Source organism: Rhinichthys klamathensis, unplaced genomic scaffold (genome assembly GCF_029890125.1).
Source record: "Rhinichthys klamathensis goyatoka isolate OS25496 unplaced genomic scaffold, OSU_Roscu_1.1 h1tg000005l_1, whole genome shotgun sequence".
In the NCBI taxonomy this organism is placed as follows: domain Eukaryota; kingdom Metazoa; phylum Chordata; class Actinopteri; order Cypriniformes; family Leuciscidae; genus Rhinichthys; species Rhinichthys klamathensis.
In genome coordinates this window covers 5,008,388-5,032,905 of record NW_026606558.1, presented here as the reverse complement: position 1 = coordinate 5,032,905, position 24,518 = coordinate 5,008,388, and the positions used below count along the sequence as shown (strand labels likewise).

Sequence of the window (24,518 nt, the reverse complement as noted above, 5' to 3'; positions counted from 1 at the left end):
TTACGGGAAACCATTCATTTTTCAGCCAAACTTTATTAGTATCATGTTGAATATCCACACGTCGATACAGCTGACGCTCTGTGCTTGTTTGCATGAGGAGGTTTAGGAAGGAAGAGTGATCGCTGTCGGCAATGAGCACTAGGACAGGTGAGTGTAACACCGAACGACGCCACAAACTAGATGATGTTACCGTCTGAGGTTGTTTGGTTGTCACTTTTAGGGAAGTTATTACAAATGGTTATGCCTCAGGAACTTTTAAGCTTTTGAGTCAAACGTTCAAAGTTCAAAACACTCTTAAACGAGTCGTTTTGTGAATTATTTCCGCAAAAAAATGTAAATGTCCATATAGTCTAGATATTCTTTTTCTCCTCTAGCCACTGTAAACAAGTAAACCACACTGACATACATTCATTCAGACACGAGCCATCCATGTAATGAAGATAGATTTTAACTGAAAGGTTGAACGGTGCTTTCAGTACAGGAGTATTTTTCAAAAAAATATAATTTGAGGCAAGTTGTTTAAAGTTTATACAATTTATTAATTGAAATATCTGTTGCCAAAAATGGGTGGTACGTTGTTACAAAAAGTCAACATGCCTAATATAGAACTGTATAGTTTTTTTTTTTCGAGAGCAAAAATGATTCAATATTTTTTTGTAGCTATGCTTCAATGTATAGTATGGGACAACAGGATTCAGAAATTTACTTTCAAAAGTAAATTTACTAGTAAAAGGGTGACAACTTGCCCCAGTCTCATGTCAGAGAATTACTTAAATATTATATATACATAAAATTCATAAGGTGATATAATTGAAGGTGATATAATTCCTAATGCATTAAGGAAGGTATTTTATTGTATTGAAGCAGTTGTTTCTTTTTGGAAGAATGCAGTTTTCAGACCTTTTTAACTTTTAAGACCTAACCTAAATTTCTGCATTCTAATCACTGACAAAACAATAGATCATAAACCTAGGAATTTCAAAGTTGCTGACACACTCTCTTTATTAAGACTTCTGCATGGATTGACTGGACAAACACTGTTGAAATCAAGATAGGTTTAGTTTTCTTTTAAAACATTTAATCCTTGGACACGGTGTTAACTTCTAAACACTGGATTGCTTAACCAATCTCCATGAATCATTGTTTGGATTTTGAATGCCACTCTTGTTGTTATGGCCACTATTCATACATCTGTTTTCTTTTTACACAGGTGGTAATATTCTGAAATGACTGACTACCTTAAAAGAGCAGCACTATTGTGGTCTAGGCCCTTCCACACTAAAGAGTAGCGCAGACAGTCATGCTAACTGGTGTGTATATTAGTATTTTTATGTGTAACTAACTATTATATAATGTTTGCCCCTTTATGAATGTCTACTGTCTAATATATATATATATATATATATATATATATATACACAATTATATATTTTTTTGGGCAGAAATTGTTATTCTGCAGCAGCCAGTGTCTGTGTGTGTACCACCAAACCATGAGGTGACCTTAAGTGTTCGAGCAATAGGCACTGGTTCATTGAAGTATCAGTGGTTTGATAAACAACAGTCAGAGGTTTGTACACTTTATATCCAGTGTTGGGTTTAATACATTACAAGTAATGTGAGCTACGTAATCAGATTACTTTTTTCAAGTAATGAGTAAAGTAACGCGGTACTTTTAAATTTCGAGCAATAAGGAGTAAGTGCAGAAGTGTTGTGTGTGAACATGATGGTCATTGTAGATCTAGACTGAATGTGAACATGCATTTATTCATCTCACTTGCACAAAAACAGATTCAGTATTCCTCAAAATGAATAGAAACAGTGAAATGCAAACTCAGAATATTGCTCAAACCTGAATTATTAATTATGTTAAATAATACAAATATACTTTATGTATTTAATCTCACTTTATTAACCAATGTCGGTGCTGCTGACACTTGATGATCCAATTCAGCCATATTAATAAGCCAAAATGATTTTAGTTACACAGCACATTTGTGTTTAATTGTTTTGTTTTTGTTGCTGAAGTAAAAGTGTGTGACAGGGCCTTACATTAGCCAAAAACTGAACTTTTTTTTTTATAAGTCAAAGCAAGCCCAGCCAAAGTGAGAAAAAGTAAAGCAAAAGTAACTTAAGTTACTTTTTATGGAAAGTAACGTAACAATTATTTACTTTTTTAGGGAGTGACGCAATATTGTAATGCATTACTTTAAAAAAGTAACTTTCCCCAACACTTTTTTTCAATTTATAAATAGTTCTATCAATATTGTGAAGAATATATACCAAAATGTATCAAATAACATTATGCTTCATCTTTTCAGGTGGAAGGTGGGACAGAGCCTGAGCTCACCGTCACTCTCCAGAGATCTGGAAAATATATTTGTAGAGTGAGCGACCTGTTCTTGAACTATCAGTTCACAGAATGGGTAAAAGTGCGAATCCTAGACGAACCAGGTACTTTCCATTATCTCGTCTTGTCATTAAGCTTTTTTATTAGGATCTGTATTAAACATCTGGCCTGAAGTCCATGAACCCCTTGTTATTATTCATCCAGATATGCATTATATTGAGACTGACATTGGCTTAACGGTGATTTATTTTGTAAGATTTTGCTCAATGTGTCCGTTTTAAGCCTGTAGTATCTGTTAGATAACGTGATGCATTGTGTTTAGGTGTTTCTCGCTCATGGAGAGGGGAACCTCATATAGTCATTCAACCAAAAAGCCAAACAGTAAAACCAGGGGAGACTATCACTCTCAAATGCACAGCTTTTGGAAAGCCTGCGCCTGCCTACCAGTGGTACAGAAACGGATGCATCCTTGCTAAAAAGACTACAGAAACACTCATGGTGAGGCTACTGTGACACTCTTTGTTTTTAGCTGTTTTGTTATCCTATTAATTCATTTTTATGTGCAAGTTGGTTTCGGGTTACACAGGTCATTGCTTTTAAATTTAGGCAAGATTGACTCAGTGGCACACTTTGTGGAAGTTGTAAGCTGCCTAAAATAATCATGTTTTGCATTTGGTCTTCTTTGTTTAGATAGAAAATGCCAGTGCAGAAACTGCTGGTTCATACCTCTGCGCTGTGTCAAATATTTTGGAGGAGAGATGGTCTGAAGCAGCTGAGATTGAGATTGGTAAGAGCCGCCAATGGCTGTTTATGTCAAGTGTTTCAAGCCTGTCATTGGCCTACAGTCCAACGCAATGGTGTTTGTCCAAGACTTTAAGGGCCGTTCACAAAGAACATGTTTTTTGTATTATTTTTTTTTGTTTATCAGCGTCGCTGCCACATTTGTAAAATTTCTATGTTTATTTAAAAGAGTTTTTTTTTGTATTTGCATATGGTTTATTTTTATTTTACTTATTACAAAATGTATTTATGGTTCACTGGACATGATGTAATTATTTTTTTTAACTGCACTTACTTAATGCATTAAAATTGACAATCCTAGAAACAGGCTATTAACAACATTTGCATTTTTCACTTCGTTTGCCATCATGATTCGGTTTGACTTGTTCATTTACACTGTCAGACCGAAAAGCAATTTAGAAAACCTAAATAAAGGAAACCATCCAGTCTTTATCTCTGAGCCATGAATTCTTTGTGCTCATTGTAGTTCCACTATAGTTTAAAATGACTGGTACTTTCCACAATTGGTAGGAGTTCAAGACAATCAGGAACTGAACTGTATTTTGGGTCTAAATAGGTCCCTAGATATATGAGCGTCCAACTAAAGTTAGACTGAAACCAGCTTAATAAGAGCTTCCCTTTTTCTCGTCACATTACGGAACACAAATAATCTGAGAGGTTTTTCCCCGTTGTGAAACTAGTGGAAAAGCACAACATATGGGCTTCATGATAAAATACAGTAGAATTGTAACATTGTTCTTATTTTCTTTCAACTTTCACCAAAACATTTTCCTCTGGTTTCCCCCACAGCGCCTCCAGATCTACTACCAACGGCCACTCTTATGGGTAGGTCACAGATGAAAGATTTTTTCAGCTCATATCAAGTTAAAAATAGACTTGGTGCTTACCTGTGTTCCAGAATACTCCCACCTTTAATATTTCCCCCACAAAACAAAATCTATCTTTCATGTAGGATTCTCACGGTATATATATATATAATAATATTTTGTGTGTGTGTGTGTGTGTGTGCGGCTGTGATATATATATATATATATATATCACAGCCGCACACACACACACACACACACACACACACATTTTATATATATATATATATATATATATATATATATATATATATATACCGTGAGAATCCTACATGAAAGACAGAGTTTGTTTTGTATAAAAATGTATAACTTTGAAAAATGTATAACTGAAAAATGTATAATTTTGATGAACTTTTTTGATCCACTTCAAATGTTGACTATATATATATACACTCACCGGCCACTTTATTAGGTACACCTGTCCAACTGCTCGTTAACACTTAATTTCTAAGCAGCCAATCACATGGCGGCAACTCAGTGCATTTAGGCATGTAGACATGGTCAAGACAATCTCCTGCAGTTCAAACCGAGCATCAGTATGGGGAAGAAAGTTGATTTGAGTGACTTTGAACGTGGCATGATTGTTGGTGCCAGAAGGGCTGGTCTGAGTATTTCAGAAACTGCTAATCTACTGGGATTTTCACGCACAACCATCTCTAGGGTTTACAGAGAATGGTCCGAAAAAGAAAAAACATCCAGTGAGCGGCAGTTCTGTGGGCGGAAATGCCTTGTTGATGCCAGAGGTCAGAGGAGAATGGCCAGACTGGTTCGAGCTGATAGAAGGGCAACAGTGACTGAAATAACCACTCGTTACAACCGAGGTATGCAGCAAAGCATTTGTGAAGCCACAACACGCACAACCTTGAGGCGGATGGGCTACAACAGCAGAAGACTCCACCGGGTACCACTCATCTCCACTACAAATAGGAAAAAGAGGCTACAATTTGCAAGAGCTCACCAAAATTGAACAGTTGAAGACTGGAAAAATGTTGCCTGGTCTGATGAGTCTCGATTTCTGTTGAGACATTCAGATGTTAGAGTCAGAATTTGGCGTAAACAGAATGAGAACATGGAACCATCATGCCTTGTTACCACTGTGCAGGCTGGTGGTGGTGGTGTAATGGTGTGGGGGATGTTTTCCTGGCACACTTTAGGCCCCTTAGTGTCAATTGGGCATCGTTTAAATGCCACGGCCTACCTGAGCATTGTTTCTGACCATGTCCATCCCTTTATGGCCACCATGTACCCATCCTCTGATGGCTACTTCCACCATGTCACAAAGCTCTAATCATTTCAAATTGGTTTCTTGAACATGACAATGAGTTCACTGTACTAAAATGGCCTCCACAGTCACCAGATCTCAACCCAATAGAGCATCTTTGGGATGTGGTGGAACGGGAGATTCGCATCATGGATGTGCAGCCGACAAATCTGCGGCAACTGTGTGATGCCATCATGTCAATATGGACCAAACTCCCTGAGGAATGGTTCCAGCACCTTGTTGAATCTATGCCACGAAGAATTGAGGCAGTTCTGAAGGCAAAAGGGGGTCCAACCCGTTACTAGCATGGGGTACCTAATAAAGTGGCCGGTGAGTGTATATATATATATATATATATATACACAAACTCTGTCTTTTGTGTAGGATTCTATATATATATTATTATTATTATTTTTTTTTTGTGTATATATTTATTTATATAATCGCGATTAATCGCATCCAAAATAAAAGTTTGTGTTTACATAATATATGTGTGTGTAGTGTGTATAATGATTTTGTATATATAAATACACACACATGCATGTATATATTTAAGAAAAATGTGTTGTTAATATATCAAATATTTATATATAATATTATGTATAAATATATATATAAAGTATATACATGCAAATATTTCTTAAATATATACATGCATGTGTGTGTATTTATATATACAAAATAATTATACACACTACACACACATATTATGTAAACACAAACTTTTATTTTGGATGCAATTAATCGCGATTAATCGTTGCCCAGCCCTAAATAAATATATATATATATATATATATGTGTGTGTATATATACAGTATATGCGTGTGTAAATTACTTCAATACCCAATAAAATACTTATTAAACAGTATAATTAATAAAATAAAACAATTTACACACACACATATATATATATATATATATATATATATATATATATATATATATATATATATATATAGATAGATATAGATATATGTATTATCTAAATTAGTTTTATAATAAAATATACAAATTATAAAAAAATAAAAACAATTTTAAAAAGTATTATTAAAAAATATAAATATTTTTTTAAATGTAATATTCTTTCTCTAAGCAACTGACAAAGTGGCATTACTGATTGGGAACCTGAATTACAACCACCATCCTGGTCTGATGGCCCCTACCATGGATGTCCATGAGCTGGCCAATCTTCTGCAACAGCTTGGCTTTAGAGTGGTCTCTCTGCTTGATCTCACCCTTCAGGAAATGCAGGCTGCCATTGACAAGTTCTTGCAGCTCTTGGACCCTGGAGTGTATGGTGAGTCACATGCTGTGGGTTTGCTCGATGAGCCTCTAGGAAATGTCTGGTGTGTTTCATGACTGCTTTAACTGTAAAATAATTTTTCTCACAGGATGTAGGTTTTATACTCAGGGCAATTTCTTGATTTGTGGTGAAAGTTTCAGGTTCCTGGATGCAAAAATTCTTGCAGTGTGCAATACCACGCTTATTTTAATCTTCTGCATTTCTCACTTTGAACCTGCGGTTAGCAGTGCAACTCAGTACCTTGACCTGTTTTCTGCTGGAAATTGTTGAGATGGTGGTGGACAACACACAATCTATTTGAAGTTCTTCAGAATTTTTTTTTTTTTAGTGTTGCTCAACAAACATCTCAGTGATGAGTTAGAGGAAGTTCCATCTGAGTGGAAAAAAAGGCTTTGTTTTCCGGTGATACAGTATCAGTGAATGTCATGGGTAAAAAAAAAAAAAAAAAAAAACCACAGCACTTTCAGCCAAAGGACTTTTTTCAGAATAACATCAGTATGTTGAAGGCTGATAAGAAATGTGTGGGCCGGAGTGTGCCTTGCTGCTTTTGTCTGCAGAAACTTAGAGTTGTGGTATAATGTTTCTAGCCAACAGATTTATTCAGGTTATTCATCTAACTCACATTGGAATTTTATTTTTAGACTCGTATTGTAACCGGCCTCATAATGAAAATAGTAAAATGGAAAGTGTTTAGTTGTTATTAGTCAACTCTGTATTCGTGCCTCTCTATTGCTGTGCACAGAATGTGGGTTAGATTTCACTGCTGTCATTTTTCCCCCCTTGAATTCTCTTTCTCTGATTATAGCAATATTTAAATATGAAATGCTGATAACTACTTTAATAGCAATGGTTAGTCACTCACAGCATCATCAAAATATGAAATACTGCAAGTAAGATTGTGTAGTTTTCATGTAGTCAAGTTTTCGCCAAGATTCTGTCACCATTTACTCACCCTCATGTCTTGGCAAACCTGAATGACTTTTCATTTCTTCTTTAAAGCACAAAATGTTCATTTTTGGCCATTTCAAGCTGTCAAGCTTCAAAAGGGACATTAAAACGGCTTGTAATAGGATCGTAAAAAGGCTCATGTGATATAGGCCTATTCCAAATCTTCCAAAGTATGTTGTCATGAGCAAGCTGACGTTTATGTTGTTAGTCACTTATAATCTTTGACTCCAGACTCCGGATCAATGAGTTATTGGTTTTGTGAACTGGAACAATCGTTTTATTGAAAAGATACTTTCATGAACCTGACTTCTTAGCTTTTTTCATTAACTTCAAAAGTGAATGAAAAGTTAATGAAAAGAGTTAATGAAAAAAGCTGAGAAGTCAGGGTCATGAAAGATTGTTACATGAATGCAGAGTTAATGAAAAAAACTGAGAAGTCAGGTTCGTGAAAGTATCTTTTCAATGAAACGATTGTTTCATGAATGCATCAAGAGTAAATTCAGTAAATATTTTGGCTTATTTTTTGGTCCTCGCATAAAGCAGTCATGGCTTAAGAAGACTTGGGGCCAGATTTACCAACAGCTTGGCCCAGTGCAGAGCTTATGCGTTAAAAAACTACTGTCAGGATTGACTGAATTAGCGCTGAAAAGGCGTGGACAGTAATTTTTGCGGCTGACCTTCTTACATATGCATTTGTAGAAGTTTCCCTTTCAGACGCAAAATTTATGAGAGGAGATATTCAAATGAATCATGCAAGGTGATTTACTAAGGTTTGCGCTCTCAATGTACTGGTATTTGCACCATTATTTAACGCCCAAAACTCTATTTTGCGCTGCTCTTGGTAGATTGGGTAGATATATATATATATTGTCAACATTTGAAGTGGATTAAAAAAGTTGGTCATTAGGGAAATGATACGGCTGCGTCTGTGTTCTTTAATTTGGGATTCGTCAAAAGATCACGGCCAGAACTTTCCACTCCAACAGCGCTTTTTTGGATTTGCGCTCTCACGTACTTTGCATACTTTTATCATTTTGTAGCTTGACATCTTAAGTCCATATTCACTGTGATTAAATCGAAAAGAGTGACTTGGATATTCTACAAAAATTCTTCTTTTGTGTTCCTTTGAAACAGAGAAAGTCATACAGTTTGGGAATGCCATGAGGGTGTGTAGATGATGACAGAATTTCCATTTTTAAGTAGCCTAATATTTAAAATAAAAGGTTATGTTGTACATATGAGTAAGGAACTCAATCAGAGAAGGAAAGAAACATATTGCACAATATTGTAGGCCATTAAAACTCCACTTTCTCCTTCCCCAGCTGTTTTTTACTATGCTGGCCATGGCTACGAGCACTCCGGCAGAAATTACCTGGTGGCCATTGACGCTCCGCGACCCTACCGCACTGAAAACTGTGTGTGCGTACAGAGAGTGATGCACAGTATGCAGGAGAGAAAAGCCCAGCTCAACGTCATTCTCCTCGACACCTGCAGGAAATGGTAGGCCTGTAGAAACAAAATGAACTTGTGCAGCTTATTGTTAGCCAGAAAGCTTGAATTCCAGATTCTTGGAATAGTTTCGGAAATGTTAAAAGATAATAATTTGGCACACTGCTACACTGTTCAACGTTTTTGCTATTTCATATCCTCCAGGTACAAACAAAAAGGTCCTCCCTCTGAAATCAAGCCTTTGGCTCCTCTGGGAAACACTGTGTATGGGTACGCCACGTAAGTACTGTCATAACTAGGTGACAATTCTTCCAAGCCTTAATCAGAACATCGAAAAAAACAATGATTGTGTTCTTCTTGTGTACTCATGCTGTTTGCTCCTACAGGAGTGAAGATGCTGAGGCTTTCGAGGTCCAGGATGGTGGCAAAAGCACAGGGATCTTCACCAAGTACCTGAACAAACATGTCTTACAGCCAGAGAGGGTGACCCGTGTCTTGGAGCAGGTCTCTGAGGGTGAGTGCTCCTACCAGCACTCTTATGTTACAAATCTTAAAGGTGCATTACGCGATATCTGAGAAACAAACACGCCCCTCCCTTCATTGCTCCCAAAATGGACGAACATGCAATGCAAGAGAGGATGTCTCATTCCTCAAAGCAAATTAATTCTTTGTGAAAATAAAGCAAAGCGCTGACAAGCTTTTCTAATATTAGCGTGGGACCTAAAGCTCTTGCCTGATCACAACCCTTCTTTTTCCAGTGATATTCCTCTGAGCTTTTCTCTTTCTACAGTCTTTCTTCAAATCTCCCTCTTGCTCGCTTTCTCCTCCCACATCATGAGTGGACACGCCCCCTACTGCTGATTGGCTACAAGTGTGTTGTGCAAATCACTTACTGCACCTTTAAGCAAGGCTTAATGGTGCGTTCATGTCCTCCTGGGAAGTTCGTACGTACGAGGTGGGAAGTCGTGTCTACGATGGCAGGCGCGTTCAAGTCACTTTCGTCGGAGTAAGATGGCGGAGTACTTTCTCTTTATTAATTACACAAAAATACAGTAAGGTTCTTAAACTCTTGTTCTAGAAAATGAAGAACAAATAAATTGGCATCAGATGTACTCTGTTTTTTAATGATTTTAATTAATTTATGAAGCCACTGCCAACTTTATCGTTACATGTTGCATTGTTATATTATAATGCCATCATATTCTGTGCAAGCAATTAGCTTAACTGCGCTGTAAATAGAAAACCTTGACAATATCACTGCCTAATATTTAAGTATTGTGGTATTCCGCCATGTTTCTCAGTGACACGCCCTGAGTGGTGGCGTTCATTGTGGTGGCGTTCATTGTGGTGGCGTTCAAGTGCGTTCATATATGACTTGAACGCACCATAAGCCCAATTTATACTTCTGCGTCGAACTCACGCCGTAGCTACGTCGTAGCCTGTGTGTAGCGCGCGTACCCTTTGGTGTACCCTGATGTGCACCTCTCCAAAAATGTAACAACGCGTCAATTCTACGCGTACCGCAAGCGCTGTGATTGGTCTGCTAGAACCGCTCCCCGGCTTTTACATGCTCCCTCTGCATGTGTAATTGTGCGTCAACGCGGACAACGATGCAGAAGTATAAGGGCCCTTACATAGTCAACGCATCGGTACGCATACGCGTGCGCAAGGCTACACATCGCTACGCTTCGGCCGCCATTATGCGTCGATGCGTAGCAAAATGTGTCATCCTAGTTTTTGATACGCGCCGCGCCGATGCACGCAATACTATGCGTTGTCGGTGGGGGTGACATTGCAAGTAATGTACATAAAAAGGTATATTATTATGTTTACAGAAGAAGAAGATTTGAATACAATGGCAGGCGAAGAGGAAAAGTTATGCGAGCTTGTTCGTATACATCCTTTGTTGCCGCCGATGTAAAATCAGCAATATGCACTCCTCTTCAGTTGCCATTTTGATCTGAATATTACGTGACCCGACTCTAGACTCTACTACCCCCTACTGCGGTGTATTGCATTTCACGCATCGCCGGTGACGCTTGTGTACAATGAAAAGTAGCGCGTAGCTCGCGTTGCTTGCTCGCGTTGACTATGTAACGGCCCTAAATGAAAACCAACGCGTAGTCTATAGCGTAGAGGCTCCGGCGTAGGTCCAACGCTAATCAGCCTTTACGCCGGTTTCACACTGCACGCATTAGCAGAGCGTATTTTTTTTCGGCGCCCATGTTAACAGATTAGAGCATTCACACCGCACGCAGAGGCGGCGCGGCACCGCGTAGCAGGAGCAGCAGTGCCGCGATAGTTTCGGCATCCTGTCTATTTTTGCCGCGCGGCTTACGCTGAATTAAAGTGACAATGCATTGATCATGGCCAAAATACACAGCAGTTTGACCCAAAAGCGCATTGGTGTGATATCTATTGTGTTTTAAACAGTCAATCAAATGACCTTCATCAATTTAAACAGAAAACAAAGTCAACAAAAACAAATATGAACCAAAAGTTATATAATATAGCCTATTAATTAATGAAATAAGCTTCTTGACAAGTCTTTTCTCTTAAATGTATTTGAAAACGAAATAAAGCAATGCCAACTTACCCATTATAGAGTACTTTGTCTGTAAACACGCCGAGCGCGTCAAACGCTGCCAGTATGAAAGCAAAACGCGCGTGTCCTGCTTCCGCTCACCGTACGCACTGCTCATGCGCTGCTTACGCTCTGCTAACGCGTGCAGTGTGAAACCGGCGTTAGACTACTGGAGTTTTAGGATGATTAATCCTTAATTTATTCTTTTCCAGGACCTTGGTTGGTTCCAAATGATCTTGTAATGTGATGTGTTTACTAATCAAATGTTATCTCCCGATCTGCCTGGAGACACATCTGGACTGCCCTGATAATATCAAACATGTTTGGGTTACACTTTATTTTAAGGTGCCATTGTTACAGTGTAATTATACATTTAAGTACTGAGTAATATTAATTAACAACATGTACTTACTTACTATAGGGTTAGGGTAGGATTAGGAATTGGTTGAGGGTTCGTTGCATGTAATTATGCATTATTTAATGTTATTACTATGGTAAGTACATTTAACGTATGTAACAAGGACACTGTAAAATAAAGTGTTACCCATGTTTGATATTTGAGTATTTTAAATCAGGTTGATTATGATTTGAATGATATAACTTTTCAAATGTCAGGACAGTCGGTCGGGAGGAGCAGGATTGGGCACCTCTGTTGTAGTGTGTGTGATGCGCCACAATTTCAAGTCTTGTAGTGTGTGCTTTGAGAGATGTTTGAGAGTTGAGAAAAGAAAATCTGTGAAGATTATCCATATGTGCAAGATGCAACCAGATTTCATAGTTGTTTAGGAATAAAAAACTCTCGTAGTCTGAGCCTATCATTAGTGAGCTGCCTTACCGCCTACTGCCTACATAGTCAGCACCCTTCTAAGGTGCCTTAGCACCTATTGTCGTTTCAATAGAAATCCACTCGATCACATGGATAAAATTAAACAGAATTTGTGGAAAAATAAAATGGATTTCATAGAGCATCATAGGGGAATCTTGATACGATAATGTGATTATTAAACTTCAAAAGGCGATGATTTAGCTAAATGAGTCATGGGGTTAGAAGTTCAGATCAAACACTAACCAGAACGTTTGATCAATCGCAAACCAGCGCTTCTTTGCAAGCACTATAATAACAAGATATTATATTATCATACTTCCCCCATGTTGTGAGATGTAGTGAATAAAGTCTTTCAGTACTTTTGATCATTAGCGGATTTATACTTGGAGCACTTATGAGAGCAACAACTGGTTGACATCTACTGTATGCCAGACATTGGTTTCCTTCCTTGATCCGTACCCTCCACGGCATGATGTGAACGTGGATTTATGTTTTAAGGGTTGAGATAATCCCCTCTCTCCATGCAGAGGGCTTATTTGGTTGTTTGATTGGTCTCTTTGGTAACAGCTCTTGGCTTTTTATATTGTAGCTGCCAAGGCATGTGACCTCATTCTCTGGCTGCTGTGCTCAGGTGGGGGAAATTTGAGAGCGCTTAACCTAGGGACGGCTTCTGGTTTGCCCCACTTACCCCCCTGTTCCTGTCTCGTATGCTTGTTGCTCTGTCTGCACCCTGTCCCACGGCCATTATCACTGTGTTTGTCATGCCCACAAGTACGAGACCACTTCCTTCCTCAATAACGATCATAAATCAGTGCTTCGGCACTGGTTACTGTGAAGCACAACTTCTTACGGCATTGCGCTGTAAAGCATCTTAGTGTGGATTTACAGTGTATATTCCTGCCTACTGGTTTCTGTACTGATATAGTTGGGGGTTTTTCTTCAGTAGAAGTAGTACAATATAAATAAAATTAATTTTGATCTAATATTATTATACAGTGCATTTTTACTCATTTATTAAAAATTTGTTGTGGATTTTTTTTTTAATCACTTTGACACACAATGAAATGCAATTTTGGTTTTACAGTGTTCTGTTGTGGTACTATAGAAAATGACCAAGCTTTTACAGTAAAATTATGCATTATTTTGTGACATTACAATTGTAAAATCCTGTCAATTTTTTAACAGTGCTTCTGCACTCAAAAACAGCATCTAGTCCATTCTTCTTATTTGAGAGCCGGACATGCTGATAATTTAATAGGAGTGAATTGCTATACTACTTTTAGCAAGTTCCTTATTTTTTTTAACTTCCCATTTGACTGAACAACTTGCCGAGTCATGATTGCGTCATGTTTCAGAGTCTGATGGCCACTGATCACATGGCACAAGGGACAGCAACTGTGTAGATCATATATTTATTACTTATAGGAAAAAGTATCCTGTGGTTTATAATGAAAGCTTTTGTTCTCTTCCAGATCTGGGAAAGGATCCACTGGTACGTGGAAGGCAGGTAGTAGAGATCAGGCACACTCTGACAGAGCCACGGGCCTTGACCGATCCTGTGCAAGCGTCCGGACACACCATGGAGCTCCGGCGACGGGATGCTTGTTGGAAACAGGCTAATGGTATTTCGATTATTTTTTTTTTTATCTTACCGAAAACTTTTGAGTGGTAATGTATCATGATTTCCACAAAAATATTAAGCAGCACAATCTGTTTTATACAGAAATGATAATGATTTCTGCTGGATCATGTGACACTGAAGCCTGGATTCTGCTTTACCATCACAGGAAGAAATTATATTTAAATAGGAAACAGATATTTTAAAATGTAATAATATTTCGCCATTTTACCAGTTTTACTGTATTTTGATCAAATAAATGTAGCCTTGGTGAACAAAAGAGACGTCTTTCAAAAAAAGATATAAAAAACAAACTTTTCACCGGTAGTGTAAAATGTGAGTAAAGGACTCATGATGTACCAAAAATTATATTTTAGATTTATGGTACATAACCATTTTCCACCCTCTCTTTGACTAAATTCAGTGGGCTGGTTTTACTGCTGTACCTTTAAGATCTTAATTTAAAAGAATGTTCTTAACATGTGAAATAAATCATTTTTGATTATTTGAAAGCTACATTATTCTTACATAACACATTGATCATTTTTATTTAAAAAGATCAAGGACATTTCTATTTTTGATTCCTGATGTGAACCCTTTAAATGCTATATTCAACATCAGTGATGAGAAAGCAGATTTTGAATGCAATGGAAAACAAGTGGTTGTCTGTGTCAGTGCCTACACTCAAAAGTGCTCCATCACCCGTAACATCACAGTTTGTGACTTCCTCTTCGGTAGCTTTTGTGGGTTAGATCGTGATGTATGACTCATGGTTAGAGCACCGCTGACTGAGGGATCATTCATAACCATGTGTCTGCATTAAAAGGAAATGGATGTCCTCCCAAAAAGTGTCAAATTGCAACGAGTGAGCTGACTTAAACTGATTCCATTTTTCACTTTAGACTGTGACAGATTTTATTTGTCAAGTTAAAAACTTAAACAGCTGTCATTTAAATATGAAACATGCTTTCTGACACCTTTACACATGCTTGCATGTACCAGCACATACAGTATTACTACGTATATTGACGCACAGGAGAGTTAAATATGTTTAAATATTTGTATTTCTTTTTATGTACGCTACTGTTTGAAAGTTTGGGGTCGATATGATTTTCAAATATTTTGAAAGAAGTCTCTTATGCTCACCAAGGTTGCATTTATTTGATAAAAAAAAAATCAATTTTTTTTATATATATATATATATATATATATACACTCACCGGCCACTTTATTAGGTACACCTGTCCAACTGCTCGTTAACACTTAATTTCTAAGCAGCCAATCACATGGCGGCAACTCAGTGCATTTAGGCATGTAGACATGGTCAAGACAATCTCCTGCAGTTCAAACCGAGCATCAGTATGGGGAAGAAAGGTGATTTGAGTGACTTTGAACGTGGCATGATTGTTGGTGCCAGAAGGGCTGGTCTGAGTATTTCAGAAACTGCTAATCTACTGGGATTTTCACGCACAACCATCTCTAGGGTTTACAGAGAATGGTCCGAAAAAGAAAAAACATCCAGTGAGCGGCAGTTCTGTGGGCGGAAATGCCTTGTTGATGCCAGAGGTCAGAGGAGAATGGCCAGACTGGTTCGAGCTGATAGAAGGGCAACAGTGACTGAAATAACCACTCGTTACAACCGAGGTATGCAGCAAAGCATTTGTGAGGCCACAACACGCACAACCTTGAGGCGGATGGGCTACAACAGCAGAAGACTCCACCGGGTACCACTCATCTCCACTACAAATAGGAAAAAGAGGCTACAATTTGCAAGAGCTCACCAAAATTGAACAGTTGAAGACTGGAAAAATGTTGCCTGGTCTGATGAGTCTCGATTTCTGTTGAGACATTCAGATGTTAGAGTCAGAATTTGGCGTAAACAGAATGAGAACATGGAACCATCATGCCTTGTTACCACTGTGCAGGCTGGTGGTGGTGGTGTAATGGTGTGGGGGATGTTTTCCTGGCACACTTTAGGCCCCTTTGTGCCAATTGGGCATCGTTTAAATGCCACGGCCTACCTGAGCATTGTTTCTGACCATGTCCATCCCTTTATGGCCACCATGTACCCATCCTCTGATGGCTACTTCCACCATGTCACAAAGCTCTAATCATTTCAAATTGGTTTCTTGAACATGACAATGAGTTCACTGTACTAAAATGGCCTCCACAGTCACCAGATCTCAACCCAATAGAGCATCTTTGGGATGTGGTGGAACGGGAGATTCGCATCATGGATGTGCAGCCGACAAATCTGCGGCAACTGTGTGATGCCATCATGTCAATATGGACCAAACTCCCTGAGGAATGCTTCCAGCACCTTGTTGAATCTATGCCACGAAGAATTGAGGCAGTTCCCAAGGCAAAAGGGGGTCCAACCCGTTACTAGCATGGGGTACCTAATAAAGTGGCCGGTGAGTGTATATATATATATATATATATATATATATATATGTTCAAATGTAATTTATTCATGTGATGGCAAATTACTCCAGTCTTCAGTCTCACATGATCCTTCAGAAATCATTCTAATATGCTGATTTGCTGCTCAAGAAACATTTCTTATTATTATCAATGTTGAAAACAGTTGTGCTGCTTAATATTTTTTGTGGAAACTGTGATACATGTTTTTCAAGTTTCTTTGATGAATAGAACGTTTCGAAGAACAACATTTATTTGAAATTTATAACATGTAAATACTGTCACATTTGCTCAATTTAATGCATCCTTGCTGAATAAAACTTTTAATTTCTTTAAAGAAAAAGAATAATCTTTCTAACCTCAAACTTTTGAATAGCAGTGTACAAGGCCTTTTATTATAAATAGTCATAATATAGCAGCACTACATCTTACTTTTGTAGTGGCACATATAATAGTTATACTGTACTTAATAATATACTGATCTACTTTATGGTCTTTGTCATGTGTGTTTCCTGTTTTTTTTTCCTCAGCAATGTAAACTATATTCATTGACTTCATGTGTATTTATGTGTATGGTGATGTTTTCCGCAGTTCTTCCTGGCCGAAGATCTCTGGACTTTAAGCACTGTGGTGTTCAGGTGGAGCTCAGTTTCTCTGCCCTTTTTTCCAACGTCCTGGTTGTGTTCGGTATAGTGAGGAACACAAACACCGTGGCCCAGGACTGCACTCTGATTCTTGAGAGTCGACCAGTAAGTCGCAGCTTTTCATGTCCTCTTTTGCTGACACAAACACATACACATGCATAGAGAAGGAGGATCTGAGAGTCGGGATGGGAGAGAGCGGATTTCGTGTGTTTTCTATTTGAATTTGCCTCTTAAACTCCTCTAAACTTATGACTGTAATATATGGATGTTCATGCATGCAATGACACTGAACACTATTATAGTATTTATTAATATATATATATATATATATATATATATAAACATACATACAGGAAATAGATAGATATGATTTTTGGTGCAGTTTTATTAGCACAAAAGATTTTTTCAACAGAGCAGTTCAACAGAAAGAAGTAAGTAAGAAAACTTTATTAATCCCTGTAAGGGGAAACTCATTCGCCACCCTTGCACATTACAGACACCACAAACAAACAAAGACAGAAAACAACAACAATCAATACAAGAAATTACACAATTTCATTAAACAACCTAACTGCATTCGGAGTAAAAGACCTTCTAAATCGCTCTGTAGAACACCGAGGCATTATTAATCTTCCACTAAATGAGCTTTTAAGTCCACTAAAATTACAATGTAGTGGATGACCTTTGTGAAGGAACAATAGGATGACTTTAAAACAAAACTGTGAGTCTACTGACCTCTAGGGGTGAAAAAGTCTAATACTTCCTTGGGTACGGTCACTTAACCTGGCTCTATAGTGCCTGTTTTTTGTTTGATTACAGTTTAAATGGTGATATGTTTATTTTTTTGTTTTTTTTAGCAAATGCAAGACATTTTCTCAGCATCTGGCAGATCGGGAGAAATGGACTCTCTCCTGGTGAGCATTGGTGAAACTCCTGACTGCACCCTCAGATTATGTTGCCTTCAAAGACTCCAGGTACATTTAAGGAGTATTTCTCTGTAAAATAGATCTGAAATGCATTTTAAAACATTGTGAAATGAAATGAAATACATGTTCAGTTTAAAAAGACTTGGTTGCCAACTGGTCAATCACAAACCCAAAATGGGTCACATGTTTATTCTGTCAAGTCAAGCCATTTATATTTATATAGCGCTTTATACCGGACAGATTATTTCAAAGCAGCTTCCCAGTGATAAACAGGAAAAAAAAAAATTTCTATGATGCCACCAGAATTAAATTCTGCTGTAGAACAGCTCTAAAAAGACAATAGTGTCATTGTTTGGGTTCAATTCAGTTTCGTTCAATAACTGTGTAAAGTTTGTCCATTATGAAATGGGTTCAATTCAGCTACAGTATAAAGCATCTCTGTAAAACACAGTAATGTCATCGTCTAGCTTAGTTCAGTTCTCATCCAATAGTGTCTTTATTGCTGAATATTATATTCTGGAGAGCATGTAATATGCAAATGTAAAATGCAACCCAGCATTTAAAGGTGCTCTATGTAACTTTTCTTCTAAAATGAATCCTTTTTTTATCGCCTGTGTGGGAAGGGGTTGTAATCACACATTACAATGATCCACTTGTCGGGTTTTGCTATTACCTCTGAAGGCCAGTATAGTATTCCTATTTCTATGTGAAGTCTCCGGGTCGGATTTTCTGCGAAATCCATCGGATGTGACGTGCATGCGCGCTCCCGAGCCTCTCTCCTTTTTATATACAGTCTATGCGACGGCACTGCAGCGAACGACATGGACTCTGATAACACCCAAAAACGACCTGCCTCCAGCACAACACACAGTCCAACACATACTCCACATAAATATAAAAAACAAAACAAAAATGTATCTGCTGAAGCTCGCATACCTGCCAACATGTACGCATTTTGCGTAGCGGGCATGCATTTTGACCTCAAAGTACGCTGGTACGATTTGTCACTCTAAACTACGCAAAAACCTGGTGACGCCCCTTTGCACGCGCAGTCCTCAAATCAAGCAACAGCAAAAGAAGAGTTCGACCAATCATAGCGCTGGGTTCATTCCCCACATTGCAAGCGGAGATGATTGACAGATGCGTAAGTCCTATAATTAAAAAGACACTGAAAATCGACACCAATAAAGAATCCACGCTCCACTCGCACGCGCCCGCCGTCTCTGATTTAAGCGAGGACAGTCGGCCTACAGTCACGGTACTTCTGACTCCTGAAGGTAAACGGGCTGCGGTGGATGTGGGAAGTTGAAATATTGTATTTGAGTTCATTTTAAAATGGATTGGTTATCACACAGGACGGGAGTGATCGCATGGATTATTTAAAAAAAATACTCCGTAATTCATTCATGGTAACTCAGATAAGAGAAAGACATTCAGCCATGCAAATTATTAAAATGCTCAAGTAATGTTGAACAATAAATCTAAATAAAATTGAAATCGCTATGTCTTAGTGATTATGAAAGTGCTGTGATGTGTGGATGACTGAATCCGAAGAAACAGGTATTTATTTTTTCATTATGAGTGTTGAGAAACGTATCGCATGTGTTACGTGTCGTTATGTATTATGTTAACTAAAGTACCGAATTATGTTACATATTTATTTTGAATGAAATCTAGCGAGTTAGTTGGCGAATTTATGGATTAAAAATTACCGTTGTATGATAGCCTATCATGTATCAGTGCTGCGCGAGCTCTCTCACAAACACAGACTCGCGCACACAGAGAGAGAAGATATTTATACAATAAAAATTGCAAAGTTCTTGCTTGTGTTTTTTTATGTCAAAATGTCAAAGCTTTTTCCATTCGTGTTTTTAAAATTCGTTAAATGACGGACGCTTTACTGTTAACAGCCCTCATGTCGGATTCGTCTTATTCGAACACTTATATTATTGGTCATGTGACAGGACTCCTGTCTATTCAATGTTAACTGTTTTCTATAAATATGTTTGGATTGGCTAAAGTTTATTCAGCTAATGCGTGTCCTGTTTGTAGCCTAATGTCCAAATGCAAAAACAGCACGTCACAAATATAAGCCCTTTTCCCTGTGGGATTTAATATCATATTTGTATATTGGAATAATAAATTAAGTAGCCAATTTAAAATAAATAACATGTAGGCTACACACCGTTTTTTTTATTACTTTTTTTTTATTACTGTTTCTTAATTTTAGACTAATTGACCAGCACAGATTATATGGAATACAATATCAATCATGAATAAAGAAATAGTGTTGAGTAGGATTGAAACTTTGGACTTTCACTGTTGCATTGCAGTTTGCAAGTTAAAGTTTGTATTTGTCTCAAATTAAAAAACCTTTAGAATTAAAACACGGATCAACATCGGCAGAGCGTTTGAATTATGGCGAGACCTCCGCTATTTCTATTGTGATAAATTACAAGTTTTCAGATATGCTGAAATAAATAATGGTAAACTGTAATGAAATAGCAAGGTAAACTACAACATACATGAGATATGAAATGAATACAAAAGACTGTTCCAGGATAACAAAAAGTAGGTGCTTTAGGATGTAACTTTTATTTTATGTACTAGATCTACTGTCTAACGTCACTCATCCCACTACTATCATATTGTTTATAATTAGAGCCCGACCGATATATCGGCCGATATTAGGCATTTTCCTAACTATCGGTATCGGCATTTATAATGGCCGATAAATGAATATTTTAAAAAATGCGGTGCGGTGATTCATGTAAGGGTGGCGCTGCCAATAAAGCACCTAAAATCTGTCACAAAGAACTGGCAAAAGTAATGATTATGAATACAAAAAATATAGCAAGGAGACATTTTAATTGTTTATTAATAAACAAGTGTTTTCAGTCAGTGTCAGCCAATGATGAAGTTGACGATGCTGACTCGCGATCTTCAGTGAACGCTCGCCAGAGAGAAATGCACATTTCATACGATTAGATAAGTCTGTCTGTCTTTCGTTTTGAATTTTTCTGTTTAAAAGTAGACATTTCAATATAGATATATTTCAATTCTCAGGTCTATACGCTGAGTTTCGGTTCATGAGACGAGCTCCAGTTCACCCGCAGGCACCTCCGTGTCGAGATTATCTATCGTCTGGTATATTTACTTCTTAAATCCAGAAAATTGGTTGTTGAAACATTGATTAAAATTAAGATACAATTAATACAAAACGAAATTCAGTTTGAAACAAAAGGTTTTGTGCTTTCTGTTTGATGTCTATGTGAAAGTTTCAAAGCATATTTTAGTGCCGCTTTCAGAGCGCTCACGTCCGTAGTGCTGAACTGTCGCGTCTGTAACATTGTTTTTTCCTCATAAATGCGAACACGAAAAATAAAATAAAATAAAATGAATATTTTATGTAGCCTACTTGTGATTTGCGCAGTGTAATTCACAGAATTGATTTCTCTGTCTACCAGCCTCTGTCACACATTGTGTGAGCTTGTAACTATTGCAAGCGCGCAGCTGAGAAGTCCTGATTATATTGTCTGCTATATTTACTTCTTATTTATTAATAAATCCAGGCAATTGGTTGATGAAACATTGATTAAAATGCGTGGCGCGAGCGACAAATCTCCGACAGTAAACTGATTCTGCTTTGTAGGGTAAACAGCTGTTGCGACGCGAGCATTAACGGCCGCGTCCGGTGTAGACACTGTGTTAAAGCTCATTCTGCCTATAACGCTACGTTACAACATCAAGCTATATTCCAATAATTTATATAATTATAACACTTTATATAGGGCCATTTTGCATTAAGAGTAGCCTAGTTTCACGTTTAGTACATTTTTCTTACTAATTATTTAAAATAGTATAAAAGTACTGTACATATGTAATTAAAAACGTTTTCATTATGATATTATTCATTTTACTTTAGTAAAAAGATCGGAGTTCTTCCTCCACTGGTAGAGATTAGAGGAATTAAGACTAAAAATAGAAGATAATAAGGTTTTGTCAATGACACTTTTTATATATTTATTGATAGAAGTTATGACTAAATTAAAAGACAAAGTCGTTAGTGAAGATTATGCAACAGTATTTAGAATATAATATAATATAATATAACATGCAATGCAAACTAGTTTGGTTACAGCTCAACTGTATAATTCTCACTCTATCATTCTCCCTGCCTCCATTACATATCTGTGTCACACAAGAGTTTGATCACCACATTTGAGTGATCACTGCAAAACGTGTTTATAAAATATATTTATTCTGTTTATACTGTGTAAAGTACCCATCAAAAGTTTGTACACACCAATAGGAAAGTGTCCAAACTTTTGACTGGTATACTGTACTATAATATTGCTACTGTATTATAATATACACATAAATAATATCGGCCGATATATCGGTATCGGGCTTTTTTTTACTCCCTAATATCGGTATCGGCATCGGCCCCCAAAAATCCATATCGGTCGGGCTCTATTTATAATACACATTTCCGACACGTTCAGTACAGTAATGTTACTTCCTACGATCTTACTGTTACACTGACATTGTTCAGTCTAGTCACTAACCGTTTTCGTTATCATATTATACATTCATCTATGTTGACATTGCTGCCTGATTGTGAAAGACACGAATAGTTAGTGAAATGCCTTATGCTAGATAACATCACATGTCGGCTAAATGCAGTCAATGTAACGTTATCAAGGTACGAGCATGGAGCATTAGTTCAACGTCAAGCTGATAAAAGTAGCCTATTATTGTAACGTTGCAGTGGGAGTTTACATGAGTTTCCAGCATGTTGTGTGATGCTTTCTCCGGTGTGTTGAAAGTCTCAGTGTGGCCGGTACCATGAGTGCTCGCTCTTGTGTTCGAGCACGAGCGCTCTTGTAAAAATTGGTTGCAATCTGAAACATCACCGATAGAGGCCGCTAAAAATACATATGGCACCTTTAATTATGCATAGTTAGGAAAGCAACATAAAAAGGCTTATTAACTTTTAAAATAAAAATACCACAATGCATTTTGTGTGATGGGACATAGAGAAACCAAACATTTATATTATATTACATTACATTACATTACACAACACTTAAGGTCAGATTTGTTAACATTAATGCATTAGTTAAAATGAACTAACTATGAGCAATAATAATTTTACAGCATTACTTGACCTTAATGTTAGTTAATAACAATATAATTGTTCATTGTTAACATTTGATTTAAAAAATGTGTTAGTAAGTGTAGAAATTTACATTAACTAAGATAAAAAAATGCTGTAGAATTATTGTTTATTGTTAGTTAATTTATTTTAAACTAATGTAGTTAACAAATTAAACTTTATTGTAAAGTGTTAACATATATATATAATATTATATAAATACATTATATACTATGTTATAATATAATGTTATAATGCAATATAATATTTTTTTAATATATATATATATATATATTAAATATATATATATATATATATATATATATATATATATATATATATATATATATATATATATATATATATATATATATATTAAATATATGATATGATAATATATGATGTGATATGATATATGATATGAGACATCACATCATAATAATGTTTTATTGTAGGGATATAATTGTTGCTGTTGAAACCACTGATGTAGAAAAATACGTTATATATGGATGTCAAAAATAATGTTTAAAGCCATTTAAGAAATGCAATTTATTCAAAGTTCTCTCAAAACTTTTTAGGGATCTCTGATGATCAAGGTGAAATTGCACTACACCCAGACACAAACTAAAGAACGTCTGACTGAGAGCAAAGAGCTGGACATAGGCAGACCTCTCATCGCCTCCTGCAAGCTGAATCAGATGAAGCCAGTGGACCGGAGACAAGAAGCTTTTGTCCATTCTGTGGACCACATGTCCAACATCAGATGGCCTCATCATCAGAACCATCCTCGAGCTGTTCGGCCCTACACACGCAAGGCTGAGAACCGATTACAGAGCTCAGCCAAATCCAGCTCCATGAGCAGCAATGAACCAGAGGAGAATGATGAAAATGACTCGAATTAATTCACTATGTGACGTTCCTTCTTTTTACAAACACACAGTAAGGCTTTGTTTTGATCCAACAAAGGATTTTCTTACATTAATTGTTTACTTTTTGCTTACTAATTATGAATTGTGATAAAAGTGTGTGTGTGTGTGTGTGTGTTTGAGAGAGAGAGAGAGAGAGAGAGCAATAGAAGGAAGAAGTTCTCATGCTAATGTATATTTATATCTAATTGTTGTAAATCAAATCAAGTGTAATATTCTTAAATAACCGATAAAATGCTACTTCTGGAGTTTCCCTGTGCGATCAAATTTCATATTCAAATGCAGTCTAGGAATTGATATTGATTTTAAAATCATTCAATATTAATTCATTTGTAGAATTTGTGTAAAAATGCAATCATATTTCTGTGATATTTTATGAAAAACATGGTGATGGGATAGAGGAAGTATTTAGGTCATAAATTCATTTTTATTTTCAGTTA

General features: G+C 36.9%; 1 protein-coding gene across 1 annotated transcript; it reads left to right on the top strand.

Moving 5' to 3' along the window:
• Nucleotides 1-1,207: 1,207 nt before the first annotated feature.
• malt3 (MALT paracaspase 3) lies at nt 1,208-24,518 on the top strand. The gene is made up of 14 exons (XM_056255838.1): nt 1,208-1,310; nt 1,443-1,567; nt 2,319-2,451; nt 2,670-2,845; nt 3,038-3,134; nt 3,938-3,973; nt 6,369-6,572; nt 8,849-9,026; nt 9,180-9,254; nt 9,362-9,489; nt 13,858-14,007; nt 17,016-17,173; nt 17,926-18,042; nt 23,731-24,518. Exons 1-14 carry the CDS (start codon nt 1,301-1,303, stop codon nt 24,052-24,054), a joined length of 1,911 nt encoding a protein of 636 aa, XP_056111813.1. The 5' UTR covers nt 1,208-1,300; the 3' UTR covers nt 24,055-24,518.